The sequence below is a fragment of the Neopelma chrysocephalum genome, unplaced genomic scaffold, assembly GCF_003984885.1.
Source record: "Neopelma chrysocephalum unplaced genomic scaffold, ASM398488v2 Primary Assembly neopelma1_72, whole genome shotgun sequence".
NCBI classification, from domain to species: Eukaryota; Metazoa; Chordata; class Aves; order Passeriformes; family Pipridae; genus Neopelma; species Neopelma chrysocephalum.
This window is the reverse complement of record NW_020897732.1, coordinates 9,664,170-9,691,704: the sequence shown is the minus strand read 5'-3', so window position 1 is coordinate 9,691,704 and position 27,535 is coordinate 9,664,170. Positions and strand designations below refer to the sequence as shown.

Sequence of the window (27,535 nt, the reverse complement as noted above, 5' to 3'; positions counted from 1 at the left end):
CCGGCGCAGGCGCGGGGGGCGGCGCTGCCGGGCGGCCGCTCGGGGCCCGCCCGCATGGAGCCCGAGCCGGGGGAGCCCGGGGAGCCGGCGGCCGCCTGGATGCAGGCGTAGGGCCCGCACTGCCGGCTCCCCAGCATGGCGAGCTGCCTGCCGCCCTGCGTGATAGACGGCGGCACCGGGTGAGTGCGGGGAAGGTACCGGCTGCCGCCGTGCTGGGAGGGTGGGTGTCTCCGCGCCGCGCCCCTCCGCCGCCTCCCGCTGCCGCCGAGGGCTCGTCGCTCGGGGCCGGGCTCCCGCCGTGTGTCCCGGTGCCCTCTCGACTTGTCGCCTCTGTGGCCGAGGGTTTCCTTTCCCTTCCTTTCCCTTCCCTTGCCCTCCCCGTTGCCCTCCTCCTCCTGCTGCCCTTTCTCTCCTCCGGAGCTGGGAGCGGGGCAGCCCCGCCGTGCCCCTGCCGTGCGCCTCCGGGGATGGTGTGTTTCTGTGTGCCCTTTTCTCCTCTCGAGTCCAGTTGTTGTGTGCGTCCTCTGGTTTTTAACTAGTGCGCGGTTAAAACGCTAACACTGGGGACGGCTCATTTCAAACAGAGAGAGGGGACTCGCGTTCGCTTTGCCAGGGAGCCGCGAACCAGCGCTGAGAGTGGTCCAGAGGCAGGTGAGCTGTGCTCGCTGGGCTGCGGTGTGTCCGGGCACAGCACCTCGACCGCAGGGACCTTGCCAGATTGCACCTGGCTTGTGCATCTTCACGAGCCTCTCCAGGTATTGCCTCCGGTGAGATGGGAGCTGGCTGCCTCACACCTGGTGTTCCTGGTCATGAGGTCGTCTCCTCGCCTTTGTCAGATCAGTGTGAGAATTATTCTGCACTTACCCAAGCCACGAGTTTTGTAACTCACATCAGTGAGGACAAAAACAAAACCTGAATTGCAGAGGCTGTGCTCGGAAGGCGTTTCAGGAATGGGTCTTTCTTACCTGTCTGTGGCTAGAGAAAATCCATTCATCATCCAATAGACCAGTCCTGCTGTGTCTTAGGAGTGGGAGGTGTCAGAGGGAGCTGTAATGAAGGTAATACTAAATCTGTGGTGTGCTTTTGCTGACATCTTTCCTTTGGCCCAACGGTTACAGACAGGTCTGAGAAGGGGAGGAGATGAGACAACTGTCCATAAGTAACTATTCATCCAGTAGTTTTACTTGTCAGGCTTGTTGTCATTGATTGCATTAAATTATTCCAATAATAGACCTTTCCTCTACAGGGAATTTGCAACACTATTTTAATTTCTTCAATACTTGGAAAGTTATCTTTAGAATTTCCCGAACTGAACAATCGTTAGAAAATCAAACCCAAAGCCAATCCAACCAAATAAAGAAACTCCAATCCCTAGATAACCATGGGAAGCACTTTCCAGTGTTGTGGTGTCACATTGCCTTCCCCTGGAAAAGTGTGTCCCATTTTGAAATATGTCTATTAAACTGTCACAAAAGTTTTAGAAGTCTCTTTACCTGTTTCTGTTTATACCTTAGCTTACCAGAAATCAGCTCTGTCCTCTCAGTGGGGAATACTGGAGTCCACAGCTGGAAATTTTAGGAGGGGAACAGAGACCAGGTTCCATCTCATGTAATTCTGCCTGTGCATCAAATACTGCTTGATGGTTTCCGAGCTTCCTTCTATTTATTTGCTGAAGCTATTGTAAATATCTGTTCTCTATAGAACTATTTATGTTACAAGATCATTACTTGACAGTTTTGGAGAGAAATGGGAGGTCTAGGTGGATCCTTTAAAAAGGGTACAGTATAAACTATAAAATCCATTAAATGCATTAAATGCGGTGTCTGTCTTTTGCAGGAGATGCCTTTTTCTCTCAGTTTATGGAGTAATTCCAGTGTTACACTGGCAGTAGATACTGCTCACCAACAGTTGTACAAAATAAATAAGGGTAGGAAATGGCTTATTGTATCCTTTCAGATAAATAATAATTGAAGAAGAATTTCTAAAGTCTATTCAGTGCTTGCATGGATAAAACTGATGGAGTTTGTGTGTACAGGCATGTATACAGTTTTGTTTCAGGAAGGGTTTGGATAGTCCCCAAATGGTGAACATTTGAATTTCAGTGCCTCTGATCTTAATTCATAGGAGACAACACGATGTCTCTGCTGGTGGGGCTTCTGCTTGACTTTGCTGTAGGGCACTCAAATGTGGAAGACTTTCCAGCAAAGAGATTACTGAATGTGAAATAAGTTATCTTGCACAATTCAGGAAGAAATAAGACTGAACAAAAGCAGCCAGAACAAGTAGCTTGACTCATTGATGCTCTGGAATTTTCCTCTGTGTGGGCTGAAAACCTTCTTATTGTTAGAATGAATCTACTTTGGGTTACAAGCTTCAAACAATTCATTGAAATTATTCCTGAAAGGGCTTTGAGATTAAAAACTTGGAAGAGCATAGCAGAAAGGAAAAGGTATATGCAGACATGCACTGTGGAATATTGTGCATATAAAATGCACTTTTCTACTTACATTTCTGGTACTCAATGAAGTGCTTTGTCCAGGCACTAATCCCTGTTTTTTTTCATGTAGGGGGTTTTAAGAAGTTTGTTAAAGGACACTTTTTTTCGTTGTTGTTTTGTGCATAAAGAGCCTGGCTTAATTTACTGTTATGTGCAGCCATAGGCCTTAGGCCTGGCAAATCCTGGAATTTCTCAAAAAAGGGAAGAACGAGTGTGTAGAAAATAGGTACAGACCTTTAGTGAGAAACATTGTCATAGCAGGACAGGATAACATTCCTTTAATGTATTGGATAGATGACTTAAGTTTTGTTATCGTAAACTGATCAGTCTTTATTCACAAATTTTGCAGACAGTGATAATAATTTGCTGTAATCTTTTCCATTAGTATTTGCAAATTACTTGTACTGCAATTTTGATGCACTACATCTTCATTTTCTCTGCATGATGTTTTCCTCGTGATTAGTTTACACATTGCTATCACTCCTTTTGTGAGAAGGGCACGCTATTTTTAGTTTCTTAGGACTACCAGGCCTTTTGGGGGTTGCTGTTTTCAGTAGCTTTAAACTTCATAACTAGTTTTATTAATTGGCATTTAGCTGCGGGACATCAGAACACCAGTAGGTGGGTGTGCAAAACAAAGATGTCTTAAAATACCTGTCTTCTCTTCAAGTCTGTGTATTTGCAGATGCTGAGGAGTACTTCTAGTTTGGATGTGTTTTATTAAAATGACTCCATTTTTCTTGTACTAAAGAAAAATTACTTTTTCAAAGTCTTACTGATGAGCTTGGAGGTAAATAGTTGATTTCTGGGAGAAGTGAGCTGGACTGGTCTTAAAACTTGAAGCTTAAGGTGTTTTTTGATGTTGTTGCTAAGCTATTAAAGATATCTGGAACCTCAGAACCTAATGAGTTGCTTCAGCCAGGTATTGCCTCTGCTCTTCACACGTGAGACTTGTGAACAGACGTTATTGTAATTGCTGTTCTGGGTCTAAGGAGCCTGAGATAATTAATTGTTGTTTATAATCACAGGCTTCAGTCCTATAAAGTGCTGGACTCCCTCAAAAAACCCAATGGCTCTAAGGTACTTTTTATTCTTATAGTGGCTGCTGATGCTCTTGGGTAAACTGTGCAGACAATTTTGTCTGATATTTTCTCCTTCATCCCTTCTTTGTTCCCATCCCTTCATCACACCCTCCTTCATTTCAAGCGTGCCTTTCCAGACCTTTATAAAGAACTTGTGTTGCAAGTTTCTCAGTCATATTTGTAATAATGATAATAGTCTGTTATGGCAGTGTGGCACTACAGATGTTCTGACAGTAATCACTTGGTTATGCAGCCTCTTAGCTGTCAGAGAAAGTGTTCTCTCTAGAGAGGTGATTATTTGTGTGTTTACAGGGCTCTCTTAAAGCTTTTTGCTGTTTTTAATCACATCAAATCTATGTTTTCAGAGATTTTTTTTTGTGTGTGTGTATATAATACATTGTTTTAAAGATCTGTGCCAAAAAGCAGTAGAAAGTGAGAAAATGCTAAAATATTCATCTCTGGGATTGGCTCTTTTACACACTTGTCCAGAGAAAAATTGGATGTCTTTTGTTTTCAGATGGACAAAGCAACTGCCTGAGTTTGTGATTTTGAATACCTAGATTGTGTTGATCTCATGCCTTAGTAAGAATTTTCCAAAATATATCTCCACTCTCTAGAGTGGTTAAGAGTGCAGCATCTGCTTCCAAGTTCAGTCCGTTTGTAGATATTTGCAGTCATTTCTTGATGTAAGTTTTTCCATTTTTCCATGGTGGGACCTCAGAAGAGAACAGGGTTAGACCAATCCTCGTGCAAAAGCAGGTAGAATTGACTTGAGTGGGAACTCGTCACCTTGGAAAAATAGTATGGAGGAGACCATGCTATTTTTAGAAACTGTTTCCACAATATATAATTTCCAGTGATGTTTAAAAAACTAGTAGTCCTCCAAATCCCTTTGCATGGAATAGCCTTTGTCTACTGGATCAGTTTTCTGCTCATTTTTAATGCAGTCTCCAGTATCCTATATTTTGGACAGCTTCCAGTAGGTTCCTGTCTCACCAGCAATAAATCTGCTAGTTTTAATGAAATTAAGTTGGAATACTGATTATCTACACATTCCCTACAGCTGTCTGTGTAATTCACAGATCACAAGACGTTGCATTACCATTAGTCTACTAGGCTGTAACCCAGGAGAAAGAAAACTGTGTTTCAGATCCTTAAATATTCATTGGGAAAGGGACTGGAGACCAGGCAACCTTTCTAACTGTTTAAGTCCAGAGCCTTTCTGGTCAGTGAATATTTAAATATCTTGTATGAAAGGGAATAATTTCTGTAGGAGGTCCTGGAAGTAGGTCACCCAAACACTTTAATGTACTCCTGGGTGCAGCTGTGAGAGGTGGAATGTGTTTGGGTCCTGCTGAGCAGAACAGGAATCTGGGACCGAGTCTTCCATGTCCTGAGTGAACAGGCTGCTGCATAAGGGCAGCATGACTGCATGATCTGTTTTTCTTCTCCTCCTCAGTGGTTTTGGGAGAAATTTCATTTTCCCTTCAATTTGGCTTTGTCAAAACACCTGAAATATGGCCTGTGTCTTGTTTGATCCTAAATGTTTGTTGTTTTTTTTTTTAACAGATTTTTTCCCCCCACTTCTTTGCCTCACCATTGAGCCGAGAATTTAGTTATTCTCATAGTTCTAGTATTAGTCCTTTGTGGACTAATGGCATGCAAAAGAAATCTTTCTAGATGCTGTCTTCTGTGAGATGAGTTCTTTGAAGAGAACTGTTTTGCTGAGAAATAAACTTACCCTGTTGTTTTGTCACTAGGCGAATTAACCCCGGTTAAAAATTAGTCTGTAAAATATTGAACTATAGTGTTTTGGTAACTTTACAAGTTACTCTAATAGGGGGATCCAGTCCCTACTTGAGAAGGAAGGTAAAGCTGCTACAGACTGGTAGCCCAAATTGACTTTTAGAAGGTGTTTTTTAATACTGTGAGTGAGTGTGAGTTTAGCGTGTGTGTTGAGGGGGAAAAGGTGGCAAACTGAACTATCCTCTTGGCCAGAGTTTAGTTTAAAAAACGACTTCTGGTTAGATTGCAGGGACCTTTTAATTTGTACATGCATACAGTTATGTAAAAATGGTATAAAAAGTATCATCGTGGCCAGGCTTCGTGAATGAAGATTTGGGGATAAAAATTATATATTCAAATTTACATGCTTGTATGTGCATGTATATGTGTATATTGTCTTTGGTTTTTTGTCACTGGGGCTTGAAGGGCTGTTCTTATGAGGTTTTTGCCTAACTGCCATTTCTAGGCCTTGGAACTAGGTCTTTTGATCAGAAAATGGTTTCCTTGGTTTTTACTGTGTGCATTTAGTCAAAATTCATTTCTGAGAGAGAAGCAAAGAGGACGTATCCTGTAATGGGTCTTAAATCCCATGTGACTCCTGTTGTTGCTTGTTATGTTTTAACAATATTCCCTAGGTAGGCCTCATTCTAAAATGTGAAGAATCTATACAATAATAATCATAAAAAGAATTCTTAGTACTAATGGCCTTCTTTACAAATCAGTCTAATTTAACATCCTGATTATGTTTTTCTGAGAGCCATAGAAAGTATACGTAAACACTTTGGATTAGACTGAAAGCATATGTCTATAGTGATGATTAAAAACCCAACAAACCCTTGCCCCAAAAACACAGTCCTTGTCTTTTTAGCCTTGGAGAGAATGGCTTTTTAACTATTATTTGAAGTCTATTGAAGCTATAGCTTTGAAGAGATGTTGAAAATATAATATTTTAATTCCAAGGTCGGTGCTAATTCAGTTTTGATTTAATTCTTTTATCTAAGCAAACTGATTCTTAATGAGTGTTTTTATACCAAATACTCTATAAAAGGTAACCTACTGTTCAAGCTGCTAACGAAGAAGCAAACCTAGGGGTTTGGCATAATACTGTTTGCAAATATTGAGAGTAGGATGTAGACAAAGACCTTAAATTCACATTTGGACCTAGGTTGGGATTGGTCTCATTTAAGAATGTCATGGCTTTAGGTTTTCATGGTAAAAATGGATGTGAACAATGTTAATTCCCTCAAATCATGCTGCTGTTGTACTTCTGTTTCAATCTAATGACAATATTTAAGAAAGACATCAATCAATTGAATGCCTGCAGAGACTTAGTTGATTTTTTTACTTTTTTTTTTAACTATTTCTGATGTGTGTTTTTTTGGTTGTTGTTGCTTTGTTTGTTGTTGGGTTTTTTTCTCTCTTCCTCCCCTTAGCCCCCCCCTTCCCCTAGGAAGTTTTTCATAGTCTGGGATGTTAATTATTTCTAGTTGCTAAAGTCCTGGAGTAGCTTGCAGCCACTCTCACCATGTAGAGATTTTTACGTTTTGTGTGAAAATTTCTTTCCTTTTTTTCTTCCCTCTTCTTTTTTCGTCTTGGTCCTTTACTTGTTAAAATAGATATTATATGTATATTGAAAGAGATGATCAAAGCTTCATACCATCTGCTGCCCATTTCTCAAGCATTTCATCAGTGCAGGCTTTGCTGTAGTATTTGTCTTTTATCACACACAGATACTACACCTGTGACGAAGTGAGTGGTTTGTGCAAGGCATGAAAGGGAATTTTATCAGGATTGTAACGAGAATTTTCAACTGTGGTTTGTACTTGAGATGTGCTATTTATTTTTTTTCTCTGTTTGAGAATAATAAACAAATATGTCAAGTCTGTCATCTTTGCTCGTGGTAGCTGTCTGAAAGGTAAGATCTCCACTGCCCTATTTGTACCAAAGGTTGGAATGTGGCTTGGCAGTCCTTTGTTGTAGCTGGTCTCCAACAAGATGGAGAAAGTAAGAGCTGAGTTTTTAGATTTGATAGTTCAGAAAAAAAACACTACCAAAATTTGTAAGCGGAAGGTGTCTAAAAAATAAATAACACCTAAAACATTTACCACTTCTAAGTTTTCTTCTCAGCAGGATGATACTTGAAAGCATAAAAAAATTGTAGACATGGCATGTGATTGTTTGGCCTTCAATAAATTGAGTGATTTGAAAGTATTTTTTCCTTTATTTTTTTGCATCTAAGTGCATCTAATGACCTTGTGATCATTTTTTTTTTCCTAGGTATACGAAACTTGGCTATGCAGGAAATACAGAACCTCAGTTCATCATCCCATCATGTGAGTAATTTTTTGTCCCTCCAAATGCTAATATACAGTGCTGTCACTGAGCACTTCCAGGATTAAATGACGTGCTTCCAGCTCCCAACTCAGCCTCTGTAGTGCCTTGTCCATCTGGGAAGTGACATTCATTGAGTTGGCATCTCTGGCTGGAGTGTAGCTAAACAGAACTCCTTGTTTGCAGTTAGCCAGGAGTGTTGCTCATTAAACCAGCTCCTGGTTGCTATGACAAAGATGAAGAGAACTCCAGTCCAATTTCCTTTTTATCTCCATTATTTTTCTGCCAGGACTCTTGAGTAGACAGAATGCAATTTACCTCCTGTCTACCTGACACCATGGTTACAGCCCGGATAATCTGGGGAAGGCTTCCAATCAAATTAAGTACTAAAGTGCAGGTGGTGTCTGCTTTATTTACATTGTCTGGGACTGTAGACAGTGTAATATTCAAAAAAGTTGTTCCTGTTAGAAAATGTTCTTTTTTTGGGTGTGTGTTTACCAATTAAAATGTTCTTGCATATTTAACATGGTTTTGTTGAACAGATTTACTCTTTTATTTTTTTTTTAAATGTTGAACTTGTTTAAAATGTTATATATCTTTTTGGTATTCATGATTTTAATTGTCATCTTAATAATTTCTCTGACATGCTGTATATATTTATAAATAATTGCACTATGTATTTACATCTATAATAGCATCTGTTATGTCAGTTTATGTTAAACACTGCCTTTTAGTTTTTGTAAACTTTTTCAATTAACTACTTATTAATGGATCAAGACTGCATTGTAGCTACTCATGATAGGAAGTATAAAGATAAAAAATAAAGGTAATTGGGGGCCGAAGAGGTGGAGAGGACACATGCTCTTTACCAGGTGTAGCTGCAGTACTGCTTATAGTCTCACTATTTCAAGTATTGTAAAAAATTCACACCTAAACCACTGGTAAAGATTTAAATGTCTTATGTTAAAGAAGTGGGATAGCAGGAGTTTCCTGGGAATTTGTTATAAGTCCTGCTTTATACAACTGTAAACCTGCTGGGGTGTAAATGTTTTTACAGAAGAGTTGTTTGCCTGTGAGTCATTTTTGGTGCTAATAGTATTTGGTGTGTTTGTGGATGATGCCAGTCTACTCTGCATTTTCTGCTGGATGTTATTTAGATCCTGATTATGACCTATTAAAGGAAAATTGTATATAAATAAGGTTATGTTTTAACAGTACTTGATTCCATTTTTATTTTTAGCTTGCCCCAGATTTGATTTTTGCTGTCTCATCTTCTTGCCTACAGCAGCCATCATCTGATAATTTCAGTGATAGTTCCAGCCTGCTAATGGGAAACATAAGTGTCTCCAAAGATTTCTCTGTAGCACTGCAAATTGAGTTCTCCCCTGTCTCCTTTCTCTTTCTCACCAACCAAGATAATGACTCCAGTACTTATTTTTGAAGTACACAGTTTATTTTCTTCTTCTCCTGTGCCCTTCCTCTTTATTCTAAAGTTGAAACTCACTGGAGTGAGTTGGTCACTGGAGTCATGTTGCTCACTGGAGTGCTGCACTTGTACAGTTTTAGTGACGGCTTTAGTCTCTAACAGAATACATTTGTAATATTATCTCTTAGTTGTTATTTACATTAATTAGAGATGGGGAACCAGAATCCTGTGAGATGCAGTGAGAGTGAACTCAGCTATATTGGCTTGTCAGTAGATCACTTACATAATTTCTACTTTTTATATCCCAATTTTTATTTCAGGAAAATAATCCTTAAGTAAATAAACATTCATCATTTGGTATTTAGCTGTTTTAATTTTGTTTTTATGTGGCTTTTGGGTTTATTTTAAGGTATTGCAATCCGAGAGTCGGCCAAAGTAGGGGACCAGGCTCAGAGGAGGGTAATGAAAGGTGTTGATGATCTGGACTTTTTCATAGGAGATGAAGCCATAGATAAACCTACCTATGCTACAAAGGTGAGCATTCAGAGTTCGTAGAAAGTCTTTCCCAAGTTTCACATTTTTATTATAAAATGTTCTAGGACTTCTGGGTAGCCATTTGAAACACACATTTGCTTTTTTGTAAAGTGTTTTTGTTACTTTTTAAAAACTGCATGATGGGGTTCGTTGGCTTTACCCTTTTTTAAATGTCTGTTTTACTAGTGCTGTTCTGTGGGGTTAGTGCTTGTGTAAATATCCATTGATACAGTGCAGCTGTTCAGTTTTCAAAATTATGAGCTATTAAAATAGCCATATACACTGAATATTTAAATTCTTGCTAAAAGTGTATCCTCTTACCATGGCATATGAATTGGGAAATGTCTTGGATGCTTTTGCTTCAGGGAGTATCACAATTGTTTTGTGAAGGGCTGTCTTCAATGCAGCTTTTCTGTGAATCATATTTTCCATGCCTTAGTAAAGGACTTCTTGTACTTACAAAGTGTTACTGGCTTATGAATTATGTGGAAAAAAATCATATTTTATACATCCTTCTGTGTTACTTAAATGTCAACTGTGTTCTTAACATTGAACAAAATGTAAACATCATCCCTGCCAGAATTTTTGTTAAAAAATACATAGCCTATATGGTCTTTATTTCTTTTTATAGTTTGGAGGGCGTACTGGAGCCAAGTATGATTCTCAACTTTAGAAATTATGAAATTTATACAAAAAGAGATTAAAACACAGTTCTGCAACAGACTAACAGCAGTATTAGGAAGAGTCTGGACTCTGGCTGTTAGTCCTGCAAGGCAGAATTGTACTTCGAAGTACCTGGGAGCAGGAGATAACTTTGAATTCTGCCTCTAAATTAAAGTCAGAATGGAGAGTTTCATAAGATAACAGTGAGATGAGGTGTTTTCATTGTTTCAGACGATATAAGGGTTTGGAAGGTAGCCTGTTCCTGTTTCTGGGTTTGTTTATTGTTGTATGATCCAGTGTTGACACATTTTCTTGCTGCAGTGGCCTATACGACATGGTATTGTTGAAGACTGGGACCTCATGGAGAGGTTCATGGAGCAGGTCATTTTTAAGTACCTTCGAGCTGAGCCTGAGGATCACTATTTTTTAATGGTGAGTTAGTGAGAACTGGTAAGAAAATACTTTTGTAAGAGGAAAACTAATTTTCCAAGCACAAGTAGCTCTGTTGGAGAATGATTCTCTCTGTCTTTTATTTCTTTAGCAATGAGAGTGGGGTGGGAGGAGAAGAGTAATCTTTAAAGCTGCATTGTAACTATATTCTGTTAATTTATTGATGCAGGCTGCTGCAGGTGAGCTACTGCTTTTTAAAAGCTTCAAACACTTAGTTTAAATTCCATTTGAAATTTTCTATTTTGAGTGCACTGAGAATTTTAAGTTTGATTACCATACCAAGCTAATCAATGAAGAACTCTATTGAGATGCTTTTTCAAAACTCTTTGTTTTTGCAGACAGAGCCTCCACTGAACACACCAGAAAACAGAGAGTATCTTGCAGAAATCATGTTTGAGTCATTTAACATCCCAGGACTTTACATTGCTGTTCAGGTGAGCAAAGTGAATGTGTACTTCTGAAGTACAAGTGTAGCTGCAGAACGGATAGTCACCTGTTTGCACATGTCTAATATGTTGGAAACAGTACTTTCTGAGACTGTAAATTAGCACACTCTGCACTCTGTCTGCTTCTAATTATAAACTCTTTCTGCTGCAGGCAGTGTTGGCCTTGGCTGCCTCCTGGACGTCACGGCAGGTTGGGGAACGTACTTTGACTGGAATTGTCATCGACAGTGGTGATGGAGTGACCCATGTAATCCCTGTGGTATGTAGCAGGATGCAGTTTGAAACTAGTGGTGGTTTGTTTACTATAGATTTAAATAGGAAGTGTCAAGTGAAACCTTATTTTTAAATGTTTAGTGTTTTGGGTTTTTTTTCTTGAAAAAGTATGTGTTTTATTATGTTAACTAAATAATTACATAGTTAAGCTTGCAGACTATAGGAAGGTCACCATAAGGAACCATGAGGCCACCTTTTAAAGTCTATTTCTATGTAAAACCTGATCTACCATAAATGTGATGCCTCAGTTCTGTTTAATATCAATGATTATCATGGTTTTGGGTCTTCTGCATGCCACCATCCAGAAATGTCCTAACTTTCTGGATGTCCTGCATTTTGATTGTTTACTATAGCTGGTAATGCACGCTTTTTGTATGATTTTATTTTGTTTTCATTGTTATATTGTGTTTTGTTGTTTCTGCTTGTATGGAAACAACTACAAACTTCTATAAATGCCTGTTCATGTGCATGGTCCATCTCATCAGTTTAATTATGTGAGGATGTTAAAAATACAGAACTATCTGTGCATAGTGACATCTGTTCTGTTTATGTCATTTTGTGTATTTTTGAAGCATGTAATGTGCTTGAATGATCAAGTTTCATTTCAGAAATGAAAATTTGATTCCCTTTAGCTTCATCTTGCATTTTGGTATTAACCTCATCTGCTCAGTGTTTTTGTCATATGGGCAGTGCTGTGAACAAACAGCATTTACTGTGTGAAACTCTGAAAAGTGTAACAAAAGCAAGGGAAAAAATAATGTGGCTCAGCAGCAGCAGTGTTTTCAGTAAATGCATCCTAAAAAAATTCATCAAATAGATTTCTTATTTTTATTGTCCTTATTGTTAGATACTGCTTCATTTGATTTTTTTCCTGTCTGAGCAATTTAATACATTTTGTACTTTTTTTCTATTGATTTTTCACTCTCAAGCAGGATACAAGTGATCTATTTATATTACATTTGCTTTTCAGATGATGCCTCAAAGGAGTCTGATCTGACTCTAATGTGTGCAAGACTTTGGCTATCACTTGTGTATCTATTAGATAATATCTGTTTATATATGATAATCAAGGTCTTCTAAATAAAAATAATACCCACTTTGCAGTGGAGGGCACATTTTTATAGTAATTTTACAGTTTCAAGATTTTAGTTTTAATTGAAAGGGTATTATAAAAATGAATGTTAATTATTGACACAAAATAGTTTTTTCCCTTATATATTTTTTCCTCTCCTCCTACATAGGCAGAAGGCTATGTAATTGGAAGTTGCATCAAACATATTCCTATTGCAGGTAGAGATATTACTTACTTTATTCAACAGCTCCTAAGGGAAAGGGAGGTAGGAATTCCTCCTGAACAATCTCTGGAGACAGCGAAAGCCATAAAGGTACACCCATTTTTATCTCTTAATAAACACATAAATAAATCTCTGTGAGCTAATTTTTTGGCTCTTAAAAGTTGCCAGTGGCTCTCTTAAAAATGCAGATGTAGACAGTGTATTGTAATTACACCAACTTCTGTTGGTTTATCCAATCAGATGTGGGGAAAGGAGAAAGAGGAAGAAAATATTCATGCTAGACTGTTTGCAATGAGTATGTTCCACGGATTAAATCAGCATTTTAAACTTTAGATTTGCTTAAAACCTGTTTTGTAATTTAATTTAAAAAAAGAATAATGTAGGGTGATTGTGTGGGTCTGATCTTGCAGTGAAAGCTTGCCCTTGAACTTCTTTATTGTCACAGACCTACTGTTGGTGATGTTTTTCTTTTGAGGGAGACTAATCTAGCTGAGTCAGCCTTATGGAAACAAATGGGCCACATGCCTTGGCTTGTGGGGTTGAGTCTGCAGTAGCCACTGGGGTGAGAAAGTGTCTTGAACAACCCCATCTGTAAAAATGCTCACATAGTTTTGTTTTCTGATTCTGGCACATTAATTCACCGATGTGAATGTTTGTTTTGGCTATTTTTAATGCGTGGCATTTTCTTTAACAGGAAAAATACTGTTACATTTGCCCTGACATAGTGAAAGAATTTGCCAAGTACGACGGAGATTCTCGGAAGTGGATCAAACAATACACTGGCATCAATGCAATCAACAAAACCAAGTTTGTTATAGATGTGGGTTATGAAAGGTTCCTCGGACCTGAAATTTTCTTCCATCCAGAGGTAAGAATAAGAACTAGCAGTGTGAAGTTACAGAAATTCCAGTGAGTGAGGGAAGGGAGGGGGAGGGCGGTACCATCATTCCCGGTCCGTCATTCCCAGTGCCGTGATTCCCGGTGCCCGTGCGCCATCCCGTGGCAGGGAGGTACCAGTGAGTCTGACTGCAAGCCAGGTGCAGTCTCAGGTAACATCAGCACAGATAAACGTGAGCACAGCAGAGAATTATTTTTCTAATGTCCCACATAACATTTAAAACATCTTGTTCTGTTTCTTTAAAGGCAATCTAAAGTTGAGACAAAAGTGTTTGAATTTACAGTTTTGATAGAATATTTTCCTCTTTCTTTCAGCATTGATTTAAAGCAGTCTGCCTTTATACTGAGTATTTGATTATGTTGCCAATCTCTTTGGGCACTACTCTGCATGACAGCATTGCAGGGGTAATACTCTAATTATTTGATGCAGACTTTTGATGCTGAGTCAATTTATAAAGCATGATAAATTTGTCCTTGAGAGAAGTCCATTGAAATATCTGTTGTTGTGGTCATAGGTCATGTACATTTCTGGGAAACATTACAGTACCTTGTCTGTCTGATTTTTGGTAGTTTAGTTTAAGTGAGCTTCAGGATGTTGTGGGGGGGAAAGAGTCAAGTTTCAATACATTACAGCATAGCAGAGAAGGTCCTGTCTGTTCCTACACACTTCATTGAGTTTATTGCAGGCACCCATAGTCTGTAATACTATTAAAACCTGTTATTAAAATCCATATTAACACTGGTTTCCCTTTGTCTACCCTCTTCATCTCAGAAGATTATTAAAAAACCTCTTTCAGACACCTCTTGTCTAAATTCCAGCCTTAATCTCTTGTGGTCAGTTTGTAGCCATCTGATCTTCTGCCAGTATTCAAGTATTAAATCTCTGGGCTAAATAGTTTTCCTCCCTGCTGTTTATCCATGTGATCTTATAGAGAGGCATTGAATCCTGTGTCAGACATCATTTTAAGAGCTCCTCTTTCCATAGTCTCTACAAAGACTATTGGGAACGGGATAAAGGACTAATTTCCATTTTTCTTCATTTCTTGATAGTTTCTTGACTCAGTATTAAAAAAAACTCCAAACCTGAACTGATTTTCTAGACAGGAAAAACATACTAGATGATATGTATTGCATCTGAGGAGAATTTCTTCTTGGACCAATTAAGTCCTCACTTCAAAGGGTATCAGATTAGCTAAGTAAGAGCTGCCTTTGGTAAAGCTGTCTTGTAATCTTTTCCTATTTTCAGTTTACATATTTTGTTCTGAAGTCTTTAATGCTCTTGAAGTTAGGCCTTGGGGTTTGTAGTTATCCAGATTATTTTGCTACTTTTTAAATTAGATATATTACTTGCTGTTCTCCAGCCATATGGTATTGGCTAGCAGACTCCAATTTCACATGTCACTTCCCTTGTCCCTGTTCAACAAGCATGTTACACTCTGCTTTAGATGCCATAACTCTCATTTCTACTTATTCCTTTTGCCCTGCTGTTCCATCAGTATCTTTATGGAGAGCTCGGGAGCTTTCAGGCTGTAGTTCATTTAGATGAGAACTTTCTGTGTGCAGCCACACTGCTGCTTTCTTCTGTTTTAATTTACATGGCTTCATGTTTTAGCTTCTTCCGTGATTAATTCTTACTGTGGAAATTAGCTTGAATTCTTGGGGATTTTTCCCATCATCCTTGTGACTCCTGAGCTCCATGACAACTTCCTTGGCTAATTTCACTCAGTTCAATATATATTTGTTGTGTTTGACTGTTGTTACTCATCCAGTTAGATACTGGATGAGTTTAGGATGCAAGTCTCCACGTGGCTTCTACACATATAGGAAAGTTTTTAAGGTATATAATAATATAATAATATATTTAGAATATAATAATATATTTAGAATAACATTATTATGTATTGAGAAGTCATTTAATTTCTCAGGGTTTAATCTCTGAAAGGACAAAACCTAGTCTATGAACTGTTCTTTCTTTTAAAGATCACATTAATTTTAAGTGGAAAGTTGCCACTAGACTAAGAATGTTTTCTAACATTAGCTACTCTGACTCTCTAGTATTTATAAATGCAGAAATTTATATTAGCACTGTATTGATGTTGGCATTGATGGGGACTTCCACTCAAAACCTTAGACTGTTTATGCCTTTTTTAATATTGCAGATTTTTCATTCTTGGAAAAAACTCTGACTTTCTGGTGAGAATTTAAACAAAGTATTTTAGTAGGATTGAAAACTTTTTACAGGGAAACATTCCAATTTGCACACTTATGTTTTTTTCTCTCACTTAAAAGGAAAGGCAGGAACACACTACACAGTAACAGTATTTTAATATTGCAGGAGAACTCAAACTCCTGTCACAGGCAATAAAAGGTCCATAGTGCATAATTTGTAGACAGTGAATTTATGGTCAAGGAAGAGAATCTGAGTTTCTCAGCAGAAAAGGGAATTTTCATTTCCCTTTTACAGAATTATGTCTGTTACAATGTAGAATAAGTGGGGAGCAAGACTGATTCCTACCCGTCCCCTATTACAAAATCTCTCCACAGTCTCATTTCTGCCTTTTTGTTTCGCCATTTTTTGGGTGAAAAAATCTAATGCCTGTTCTATTTAATTTTAGTTTGCTAATCCTGATTTCATGGAATCCATTTCGGATGTAGTTGATGAAGTTATACAGAACTGTCCCATTGATGTCCGGCGTCCATTATATAAGGTATGGTCTTTCTGCTGTAAGATGCATATAATCCATTTAAAGACTTAAGTATTAATATCGTCATCAGAAGCATATACATAGCTACCACTTCCTCTACTATGAGAAACGTGAACTTTGAATGGAAATAAAATTCAAGTTAAAGTGCCACTTCCAAAGGCCAGTTGATATTTGCTGCTTTTTATTTTTGAAAGAGGAGTATCTGTAATGGCTTCATACATAGGTAAGTATTGTTTGTGAGGAACTGAGGCAGAGGGATGTTACTTGTATCTGACATTTGTAATGTGAATTCTTATGCATAAAGGACTTTGACTTTTGACCATTTTAAGGGTTAGGTCATGATCTCACCCCTCTGCTCTTCTTCCCTTACTTTCTTAAGTAGTGGTTTCAAATAAATTATTTTTTTTATAGTCCTGTCTTATACCTGCCCACTGTCTGCAGCTTTAGCCAGTATTGAATCCAGTGATAAAATACATGAGACAACAATTAGGCCAACTAAAACCTGCCCAGACTGTAGTCTAGAGAATACTTTCAGTCCCTGAATCTTTAAGAAGTGAAAAGTAAGGTACTGATGTGCATAGTCCATGGCAAGCTCTGTCTGTATTGGCAGCACATCCTGTGCTTCCCGTTTTTCTGCTTGTGCAGCAGCAATGCCCTTTTGGAAATAATGGCATCAAGCAACAGCCTGGAGAGATTTGCTTGCTCATATAAAAAGGGGTAGTTTTCCTCACCTATTAGAATGACTATTAAGTTCCAATGAAGTCATATCTCAGGTTAATTTGTAACTATTAAAATTTTGCAGTCTGTTTTACTTGTCTGGTTCACATGCTCTGTAATCTAGAGTGAGATGTAGCACTTCAGAACAAATCTGTGGGGCAGGTTAAAATGCAAAGTTAAACTATTTAAGAGGCTTTTATGTGGGGTGAGTTCTGCAGTAGATGTCTTCAATGCCTTCAAGCTTAAATGTATTGCACAAGGGTTTAGGAAACCCTTGGTGTGTGGTTGTGCTGTGTCTGCTTTTTACCTAAAAGACTAAAGCTGCCCTAGAGCAGCAGCTTCTTTGCTTGGTAGGGTGAGGTTTAATACGGACTTCCAGAAAGTGGTATTTATAAGTTGAGGTTAAGTTACTCTTGGCTCACCATAATCAGCACACAAATAACTTTCCCTTGGCTTACCACTGATAGAGACTTTGTTTTTTTCATTTTCTGTTTTTCATTTTACTTGCTTAGTTAAAGTAACATTGCACAATTAGCTGTTGAATGTAATGATAGATGTGAGTGGTTATTAATGCTAATAGTTGCCAACTTCTTTAAGCAAGGTCACTGCAAAGGGACGAGCATCTCTGTTCTCACTGTTTAAAACAGTGTATGGATGCAGAAATAATCCACTCATACTTTCTCTTATCTTCTGGGGTTTATCAGTGTCACTTGCCCACAGGTGCTGCATGGTGGCCAGCCAAGGTCCTGTGCTTTGGAGCTGGGTTTCCATCAAATGCATTTGGATTCTTCCTCAATGTTCCTGCAGAAAATACCTAAGAGTATACTTCTTGCAGATTTTATGTAGTATGTAGCCTTGGAATCATTGTTTCACAACCCATCTTTTGACGTCCTGTGGTATTTCTCCTTTTGAGTTTTTATAGCCATTATCCCTGTTTCTCAGTCTGATCAACATCTCTCTTACAAGGCCAGTTATCTTACCTCATGTTGCTGTTTGGACCAACAGAACCTTCATAAGACTGACTTCTTCAGCCAGATCTGTGACGATGTACCCTTAGGGGGGAAGGAAGCACCTCAGATTTGTAAATGCTCATTGGCTGAAAGGAGTGACAAAGGTCAGAGGGTCCGCAAGCAATCAGAAAGTTTTATTAGTAAATTACACACTTGGCATGGACATGAGTATGTTAGTCCCTGACCTACTGTATAAGCTCACAGCAATGGGTTTTGGATAAAGGGGTAGGGTGAAAGGGAAGAGAAGAATTAAAGAGGGAGAGTTGAATCAAAGAAAGAAAGAGAGAGAAAAAGAGAGAGAAAAAAAGAGAGAAAAAGAGGTCACCAGTCCCGGTTCTAGAGTCGATCCAGCTGAGGGGATGCTGATTTTGGTTTCAGCGTTGATCCAGCTGAAGAGATGTCAGTCCTGGTTTCAGCATTGATCCAGAAAAGGATCTCACTTTGGACCACTGTTTATAAGGCCATCAGAGGGTGGGCTGTAGTCATAGTAGTTTTCCCTCCTGACCTCAGTTTGAGTCAGTAACTTTGAAGGATCAGTAACAAAAATATTATTCCACTTGGGTTGTTATTCAGGCAAGAAAAATAACTTTCCAAGGCTGTTTGTTAAAAAACAGGTGCTCCTTAGATACCTGTTAGTTCCTGGGAGCAGACAGTGTTTCTGTTAAGCTCAGGAAGGGCTTAGTCCAAGTGCAGTTTGTCAAGACTGTGGCCTAATGAGCATTTCTCAGGTCATAGTGCGGCCTGGAGTGGCAGGGATGCACCACCACAATCCATCCCTCAACTAAAGTCAACTTTTCTGGGCCTCTACAAGATCCCATAGCCTGCAGCTGCTCAATACCAAGCACAAACATCCCTTCACACATGATGAAGCCTTTTTTAATTGTATAATGGTTGCCAGCAATGTACTCTCTAATTCCTATGATTAAACCATCTTAATGTGACTGCTTGGAAAAAACTGATTTATATTCTCTAAGACAGAGCTGAGAGCTTTGGATTGCTTGGAATGAGTTACTTTCTGCCAAAATAGAAGAAGATAGGTAGGCTGTTGGGTTTGAAACCAGGGGACTTGCATTGAAATTTGAAGAAAAAAGGCAGTTCTGGTTTGTTTGTAGGTTTTTTGTTTGGTTTTTTTTTGGTTAGCAAACTCAAATCTTCAGAAAATAGAATGAAATTCAAAATGAGTACTCAAATGAAATTATACAGGAGATAATTTGTGGATCTTACCACATAGCTGAAATAATCTGGCATTCTGGCTGCGTTGATCGTTCCTGTGTTGAATTCCACTGAAAAATGACCGATCCTGCAAGCAGGTAGAAATGCTGCTTTGGGGGGGCTCAATGAGACACTGCATCACCCTTGGCATTCTTTGGGAAGAATGGTGTACAGTTCATCTAGTTCTGGGTTTTTTGAGAATTCTGTAGCTTCTTTTTTTCCTAAAATATTGTTCCACAACCTTTACTTATACTTTTCTCATAATTAATATAACGTAGAGTATAGCTGATATCACAGAAATGTGGAGAAATTACAGGGAGAGTGCAGTAGCACGATGGGGACTGTGGTCTGCACAAAAACAGGGTCCTTTCCCCAGCTTTCAAGTTCCAGTGAGCACCCTACTGAACACAGTGTAACTCCTGCACACAGTGGTGAATATCTGCTCTGTGGTGCAGCCACAGCAGATGTTAGCGTTGGAAATTTTCAAGATTAGTTGCTATTTAAAAATCTCTTTTCAGCCTGGAAATGGTCTGAAAGTTGTCCCAACGTTTGTCAGTTAGGGCACGGGTTTTGACACTTAGTGTCAAAAACCAGTCTCCTAGTGAGTATAGTTATAATAACTTTAAAGGTGGGCAAAGGGCTTTCAAAAGTTCTAAAAACTTCTTGGTGTTCTAATAAAAGCAGATTTTTTTTTTTGGTTAGTAACAGGTTCAGAAACTGTCGCTTTTATTCCACAGTCTACTTCATCTTCCCATTTCCCCATCTGGAGTGTCTCCCTAGGTTGTTCCAGAGTTTAGATGAGAACAGTATTAACTGAGGTCTGTGCCTTCTCCCAGTACAAAGCATATTAAGTGTAGGGTCACTGGCTGTTCCAGCAATTGACGTCTTTCAGCTTTTCTCTGCTGTGTTTTTGGCACAAATATATGAATGAAGGAATTTAAGATGAATGATATCTGAAACCAGGTAAATTCTATCAGAAATATCTCTGCCAGATCCTAGTCAAGCCTGCTGAAATATTCATGATTCAGTTAATGGTGGATCAAGTGGTAACATCCCTGATCCCCAACTTTTAAGCCAACTTCTCAAGCTGAAAACACTGCCTAAGGTGGGGACTGGGGACTGTAGTGTAGTGGCAAGTGTGGTGTTTTATTGTAGATGAAACATCCAGATTTTTGTGGAAACACAGGTGCACAGGGACAGTATTTTAACAGTACTGGCTCTTTTCCTTAGAGAAGGTGACTTTTTGACTGGATATGCAGCTGTTGTGGGCAATAGTGAACTTGAGCTTCTTCCTGCAACTAAGATTTGGACTGAACTTGTGTCAGCATTCACTTAGCAAGTTAAACTGTTGACTGCCCAGCTCATAACAGCCCGTCCTCAAAGCCTGGAGAGATCTGGGGTGCGGGAGGCTAATGGGGTGGTAAAACATCCCCCTCACATCACTTCTGATCTGAATTGCTGAATTGTAACTAGAAATACTTGGTGTGAAAACAGCTCCAGCTGCACAGCGTGGTGGGTAGGTGGCACTGTTCAACCGGGTTTGCTGATGTGTGCTCCAGCACAATGACTTAGTGACTCAGAGCAGAGTGAGGTGGCTCTGAGGGTGAGGAAAAGCTGGAGAGACTTCCAGGCCAGGGGATTCACATCATATTGGCACCGATGGTGGGACGTGGGAAAGGTATTCCCGCTACTTCGAGTGGAAGCCCCAACTGATTAACGTGTCAGTGAAGCCCAGGAGTACTGAGGAGAAGCCCTGTTTATTCCTGTCACAGCTGTTATTAAATTTATAACATTACCCTTGCTAGTTGGTTTAGCAGTAGCTGAACACATCTGCAGGATTTTCTGGTTCCTTTTGTGTCTGAGGTGTATTTCTACGGAACAGCACGACCATGAGTCATGCTGAAATCTTTTACTGTTACTTGAATTGTTAAATAAGCATTGAAAATCATGATTTTAGGGATAAAGAAATGGTTTCTTCATCATTAAAAGTAAACATTAAAAAAACAGTGTTTCTCATAATACATTTACTTATTGTTGTTTGGTATGTACTATATTTCTCCTTATACTTTCTGTATTATGCTGGGAAACCTGTTTTAACCAAATTAACAGAGGTGTGTAGCTTAATTAATTCTCTTGCTAATAACGTGCTTGACTCAGTTGTGAACCTTCCAGTTTTTACCCATAATAACTTTTATTAGCAGTCATATATTCCTCTCATTACATGTCTCTGGGGTCTGGTCGTGTCATGTTAACTTTAATTTAGACTGTCAGTTGTAAGGAAGTTAAACTGGGCTGTGTTGTTCTTATTTACCATAAAAAAGCAGTGGATGCTTTTGAGTTTGGTGCTGCAAAGTCTGAAGTGTCCAGCTGAGAGTGTCCTTATACCACAGTACAGCATGAAGATGCACAAACTAGTTTAACACCTTGTGTTTGGTAGTTCTGAGTTCTGCAGAAGCTAATTTAAGTTTTTAGAAATTTTATGTAAACTTGATTTAGCTAGAGATTTTTGTTACAGTAACTGGGTTGGTTTTGTTGGGTAACTTCATATTTTTGCAAGGTTATGCTGTCTAGGCATAATACCAGAAATGGTGTCCAGAGAGAAACTCAGTATCACAGAGTTCATAAGAGAAGCAAAGGATAGGGATGAGAAGGGAGAAATTTCTTGCCAGCCCTCTGAGTTCATCTCATTGATCTTAGAGGTCTTTTCCACCCTTAATGATTCTATGATTGCTGTCCACCCCCCTGGTCTCCTTCCAGAAATAGCCCACTTTCATTATTTACTTCTCATGGTTAATTTTGTCAGGTGTGTGGAAGGTCTTCATCCCTCTCTTCTGAGGGAACACATTCTTTTGAAACAACTTTAATTTTCAACCAGTTAACTGTAAAAGTAAAAATCATCTGGAGGTTCTTTCCATCAGCAGGTATGATAATTGGTGTTAGCTGAGAGATATGTGGACTGCTTAGAGCTGTTAAACCAGCCAAAGTGTGTTTGAGCAGACTAAGATCAGAAGAAGCCTACTCTAAAGGAATCAGCTGGAAACAGATATTTAAAGACTAATTTCCTTGATGTCTTTTTCTGGGAGGCCAGAGAATTCCCAGGCAGGCTGAAAGCCCAACCATCATTAGTAAGCTTGCTCAACAGACATATTCAACATGCTCAATTGTTAGGGGTTTTTTTTAAGTAGTTACTGGAATTACTCAGTTATTCTAGAGAAGATATCTGTGAGGGTGTGTGGGGGGGTAGATTCTTGTCTTTCGGGGTTTAGTTTTGTTTTTTTTAATCTGACAATTGTTTCCTGCCTACCTTCTGTCCTTTTTAAGTGATGGGTGTGGTGCTTGAGGGGTGGGGAGTGTATGTGGATTCTGCTTTCATTGTGAGTGAGGAGTACCAGGCCTCTGACCTCTCAGAAGTTTGACCTACCAAGTTGAGATAACTTACTAAAACCTGTATGTGAAAAGTCTTTTACTAAAGTGTTAGCACAGATTTGGTCTGTTGTTGACTAGAAGTGCACGGAGCAGGGGAACTGTGACTGTATAATTAACCATCCTGTAATGACAGTTGGTGTCACCTAATTACTTATACCCAAAATCCTGCTTGGCCTGGCTTGTCCAGATGTGTGATAGTGAGGTGACTCATCTTTTCAACATGTGGACCCTGATGCTCCTGTTCGTCTTGGCCAGTGTATTGTTGAACTGATTTCAATGTGTAGAAGTACTTGAATAACCATAATCTGCAGAAGGTGTAACCTTTTAGCCTCTAACTCTGGAATGATAACTAACGGGTTGGAAGGATCATCCCAATGTTACTGCTGACTGTAGTTGCATGAGTTGGTCTCGGACGTCTTTGTAAAAATATTCTTGGGTGTGTTCTGAAATCTGTTTTTAGTGGTAGCATTGTCCACTTTATGGAGTATGCTTGAAGTTTAATTTGCTTTGAATAGAATTATTGCTTTCACAGTCTTCGCCAACTTCATTATCTCCAGGTAATATTTTCTGATGGCATCTTTTTAATTGCTATTTCATCACTCAGGTTGGTTGTTGTCTTTTTTTCCCCATTAGCAATTTTCTTTTCCCATGTGGAGTGCATGACCACTTTGAGGCAGGGGAAGAGATGTTCTTGTGTATGGGGGGAGCAGAGGGAGTCTCCCTCCTAATTTAATTTTAGGGCCAACTGTGATTTCTAGCTCCTGCTTATGCCCATGGCTCCTTTTCTCTTCTCTGTCTTCCTTTTTCTTTTTGGAAATGTTTCAGTAACGTTATGGGGACGTGTGGTTTTATTTTAAGCCTGCCTTGTTATGCATTCTTTTATACTGTGAGAATCTGAAACTGTGAAGTAATGAGTTTTTCCTACTGTAATGTGTTTTTATGATGTGCAGGGATTTTTTTCATGAATAAACAAACAGCTTTCTTCTCACTTTACAAGATACAAACAAGATTTTCCTTGTTATCTGTTGCTTAAACTCCAAGCACTTACTTCTGCACTTATTATGTATGTCTTTGACTCTTCAGATCTTTGTGCAGGCTGAAAACAGTGGATCAGATATTCTTTCATTACATGCACAGTCTTGGTCTGCAGTGTCAAAAACTGTTACTGAGAGAGAATCCTTTGACCTGTGTATGATGAACTCCTCCTAATCTGAATTCCTTGTGGACATGTGTCTAAGGCATATGAGTGGTTTTAGTAAATGCTAATTGGCACTTGGGGTTGTAGTTGCAGCACTGTACAGGGGCACATGTGCAGTTTTGTCACAAAGAGTTCATTTTTTCTGATTATAAATTGCATTTTTGCTGCCACCAGTGTTATCTCCTAGGGTTCCTGTTTCGAATCCCCTACCTTTGAAATGACTTCTGCATTAGTCTGTGATGCTGCAGTGTTACCAGAACTGGGGATGGGATGTTCTAAAACCCCTGTTTAGAATCCAAGTACAAGTCCAGGCTAAGAGGCTTTTGGTTCTGCTCTGAAAACTAAGTAATACTGGGCAAGCAAGGAGAAAGGTGTCGTACTTTTCTCTGTGCTGCAGTCCTCTGTGGAGGTGTGGTGCCTTTTTGAAGAATCATTGACCTTGCTGATTGCTATGTTTGGAAGTTTAATTCTTAAAAAAAAAAAAAAAAATCAACAAAATTGAGTTCTAAGGTGGTATGATGAAGCTTGAGACTTATTTGGCGTCAGGGCTAAAACTGCTTACTGTGAGCATGCCTGGGAAACTTCTTGATGTAATGTCTTATTTCTGCTGCTCTGCACATGTAGGGTACTAGCTCACTGTTGTAATGGAATCATCTTTTGTAATAACACATTCTACATAAATGTATTTAAAGCAGAAAAAAAGAAAATAGGGGACCACAAAGCTCCTTTGAATTGGATGAAGCTTAAGGTGTTCCATGTACCTTGTCATGGATGTTAATGATGTTAATAATTATTAATGATGTTAATCCCAAATAGTCACCTCTGCAGTTTTGGCTGTTGGGAAACCTGCTTGAAGCTGGATTTACAGCATGTGTGTTTAAATTCTGCACAGAATGTGGTTCTCTCAGGAGGGTCCACGATGTTCAGGGACTTTGGACGACGACTGCAAAGGGATTTGAAGAGAGTGGTGGATGCGAGATTGCGGCTTAGCGAGGAACTCAGTGGTGGTCGGATAAAGGTACGTAGAGCATTTCAAGTGCAATAATTGCATGAGTAGTGAAGGAACTCAAGGGTCAAAATTTGCACCTCACTAGTGAAAATACACTTGTAAAATCAATAGTATATGTTTATGTGTTGTTAAATGTATTGGTAGCTTTGCAGTGTATGACATGTCTTCACAGGAGCCTTAAAGTTACTGTGAGCAGTTCTGCTTTCCCTTCTAGGAGATGTGGGACCTTAGCAGTGGGCTAGAGGGATTTAACTTTTGTGTCCTTCATCATAGTTATCAGGAAGAGTTTTATGACATGGTCTTCTAGAGAACATGTCAGACTGAGTAATAAGTGTGGGTTAGTTATTTGAATGGAGGGTTGAAGATGTCTGGGTCTGACCATATTAAGTTTGTAAGGATCTTCCCAGAAATTGTAAACCAGCTAAATGTGAACTGTTTTTCTTAGCCCAAACCAGTGGAAGTTCAAGTGATAACACATCACATGCAGCGTTATGCAGTTTGGTTTGGTGGTTCCATGCTGGCTTCAACAGTAAGTCTTTTTAACAAAATTCTTCTTAATTTTTAAATTTTTATGGCATGTTGAATTCTGGGTATATTTGATCTGAGTACTAAGTTTTAAAACTTTTCATTGTGACAGCCTGAACTGTGTCACATTCTGGAATCCTTTACACAAGTTTTATCTCAGTAAAATTTGTACAGGGCAAGTGGGAGTTTTACTTGAGTAAGGATATTGTGATTTGACATAGTTCTGAAGTAGTTTTTATATGATAGCTGCAATATAGTCCCTTTATTCCTAGAGTCAGCACTAGAGATAGTTAGGACTTCAGGAATATAGGATCCAAATCAATGGTCTTAAGTGCAAGGGAGAAGCAAATACAGGAGCAATTCCTGTCTCCAAAATGGGATTTCTCATTGCTGTGTTTAAAAGCAGTTTTTGACCAGATGAACTTTTCTTAATTAATTGTATTCATATCCGAATGTTTCTCATTTTATTATATTTCAAAAATGTAATACCATGTCATAAAGCTGCAATTTACAGAAATGTTAAAACATTATTTTTATTTGTTCTTTTTTCTACTTGCTATGTTCTTACACTTTTGAGGGGATTTGTTTTATGTTTTCATAGCCGGAGTTTTTCCAAGTATGTCACACCAAGAAAGACTATGAAGAGTATGGCCCTAGTATTTGTCGTCATAATCCTGTTTTTGGAGTCATGTCATAATGCTCATCCAATGGAAATAAGATCTCTGATATTGTGGTGGTGGAGAAACTCATGCAGTGCAGAGGAAGGCAGCAGACACTGTAAATACTGAAGCAAGATGTGGTTAACTCTTGGAAGCATTTGGATCACCATCGTGCACTGAAGCACAACTTACAGCCCCAAGTCATTTCAGTACGAGCCATTTCTCTGCTGACTACTCAGAGCCTTTCCTTCTTTCTTCCTAAATGTGAGGTAATTGAAAAATAGGTAAGTCTTGGTTTAGGAGGTTGTGCAAATACTACTGAAACTGAATCTAGAAGAACAAGGCAGTGTTTTACTGCCTGTGGAAAGATTTAAACCTTTCCCACTTGTGCCCTGAGTTTGCAATCAAATCTTTAGCGATGGAGCACTAAATACCACATTGCCTTTAGGGGAGTTGGAATGGTACCTACCCCAATGGAATAGATTGCAGGATTGGGACAGTGCTTTGTAAATGTAGGTTTTCATATAATTTTGTATTTTATGATATTGTTAGGGTGAATTGATGACTAGTTCTAAGCACGAACAGCTATCAATGTCATGGAGTGATGTTATGCATTTCCAGGTGTGAGGCATGTATTGGAGTTGTGCTGGTATTTTTTTTTTGGGGGGGGGGAAAGCCATGTATGATAGAAATTGACCTGTTCATGTTTGGATGACACAAAGTGGTTTACAGTATTGTATGAAGTTTATAATAGCCACTGTTACTTTGTTTTGAATTTTCTGAAACTGTTTTATAGGAGATGATGTTTTGTTTTGATGTTGGTGAGTGGTGGATGACACACGGGCCTTGCACCAGTGAAATAAAAGCTGTTAACATGTTTATGAATGTTTGTGGTAGTCCTGATTTATGTACTCCCCCACTTCATCTCACGAGGTCAGCTTTGCATTTGTATGTCAGAGTATGTGGAATCACAGTAACCCTGAATTTGAAGGGCCCTCTGGAGATTTCTGGTCCAGACTCTTGCTCAGCACAGGGCTCACTTCGGAGTCACCTCTGGTTGCTCAGGGCCAGTAAAGTGTCTGTGGATGGAGATTCCTGAACACCTGGGCAACGTGTTCCAGGGCTTAACTACCCTGTTATGGATGGATTTTCTTGTGTTATGGACACATTGTTAAATCTAATAGAGTAGGGAATCCTACCTATTCTGTCTGTGCTGATATTTTATCTGATCTCTGTCAGCAGAGGTTTTGGACAGTTTGTGTAGCCAAATAAGAATTTTATAAAACAAATCTACTTGGTTTTAGCTGACATGGAGGAATTGAGACCAAGCAATTATCTGCTCAGCATAAATTAGAAATTAAACAAAATGGGACTCCATGACTCAAGCCTGCTTCT

At 38.9% G+C, this 27,535-nt stretch overlaps 1 protein-coding gene across 1 annotated transcript; it reads left to right on the top strand.

The window, feature by feature from the left end:
- The first annotated feature begins 47 nt into the window (after positions 1-47).
- ACTR3B (ARP3 actin related protein 3 homolog B) lies at positions 48-27,025 on the top strand. The gene is made up of 12 exons (XM_027686965.1): positions 48-179; positions 7,642-7,697; positions 9,531-9,655; positions 10,640-10,750; positions 11,107-11,202; positions 11,366-11,473; positions 12,729-12,872; positions 13,477-13,650; positions 16,295-16,387; positions 24,840-24,965; positions 25,402-25,485; positions 26,083-27,025. Exons 1-12 carry the CDS (start codon positions 136-138, stop codon positions 26,176-26,178), a joined length of 1,257 nt encoding a protein of 418 aa, XP_027542766.1. The 5' UTR covers positions 48-135; the 3' UTR covers positions 26,179-27,025.
- The last annotated feature ends 510 nt before the right edge of the window (positions 27,026-27,535 follow it).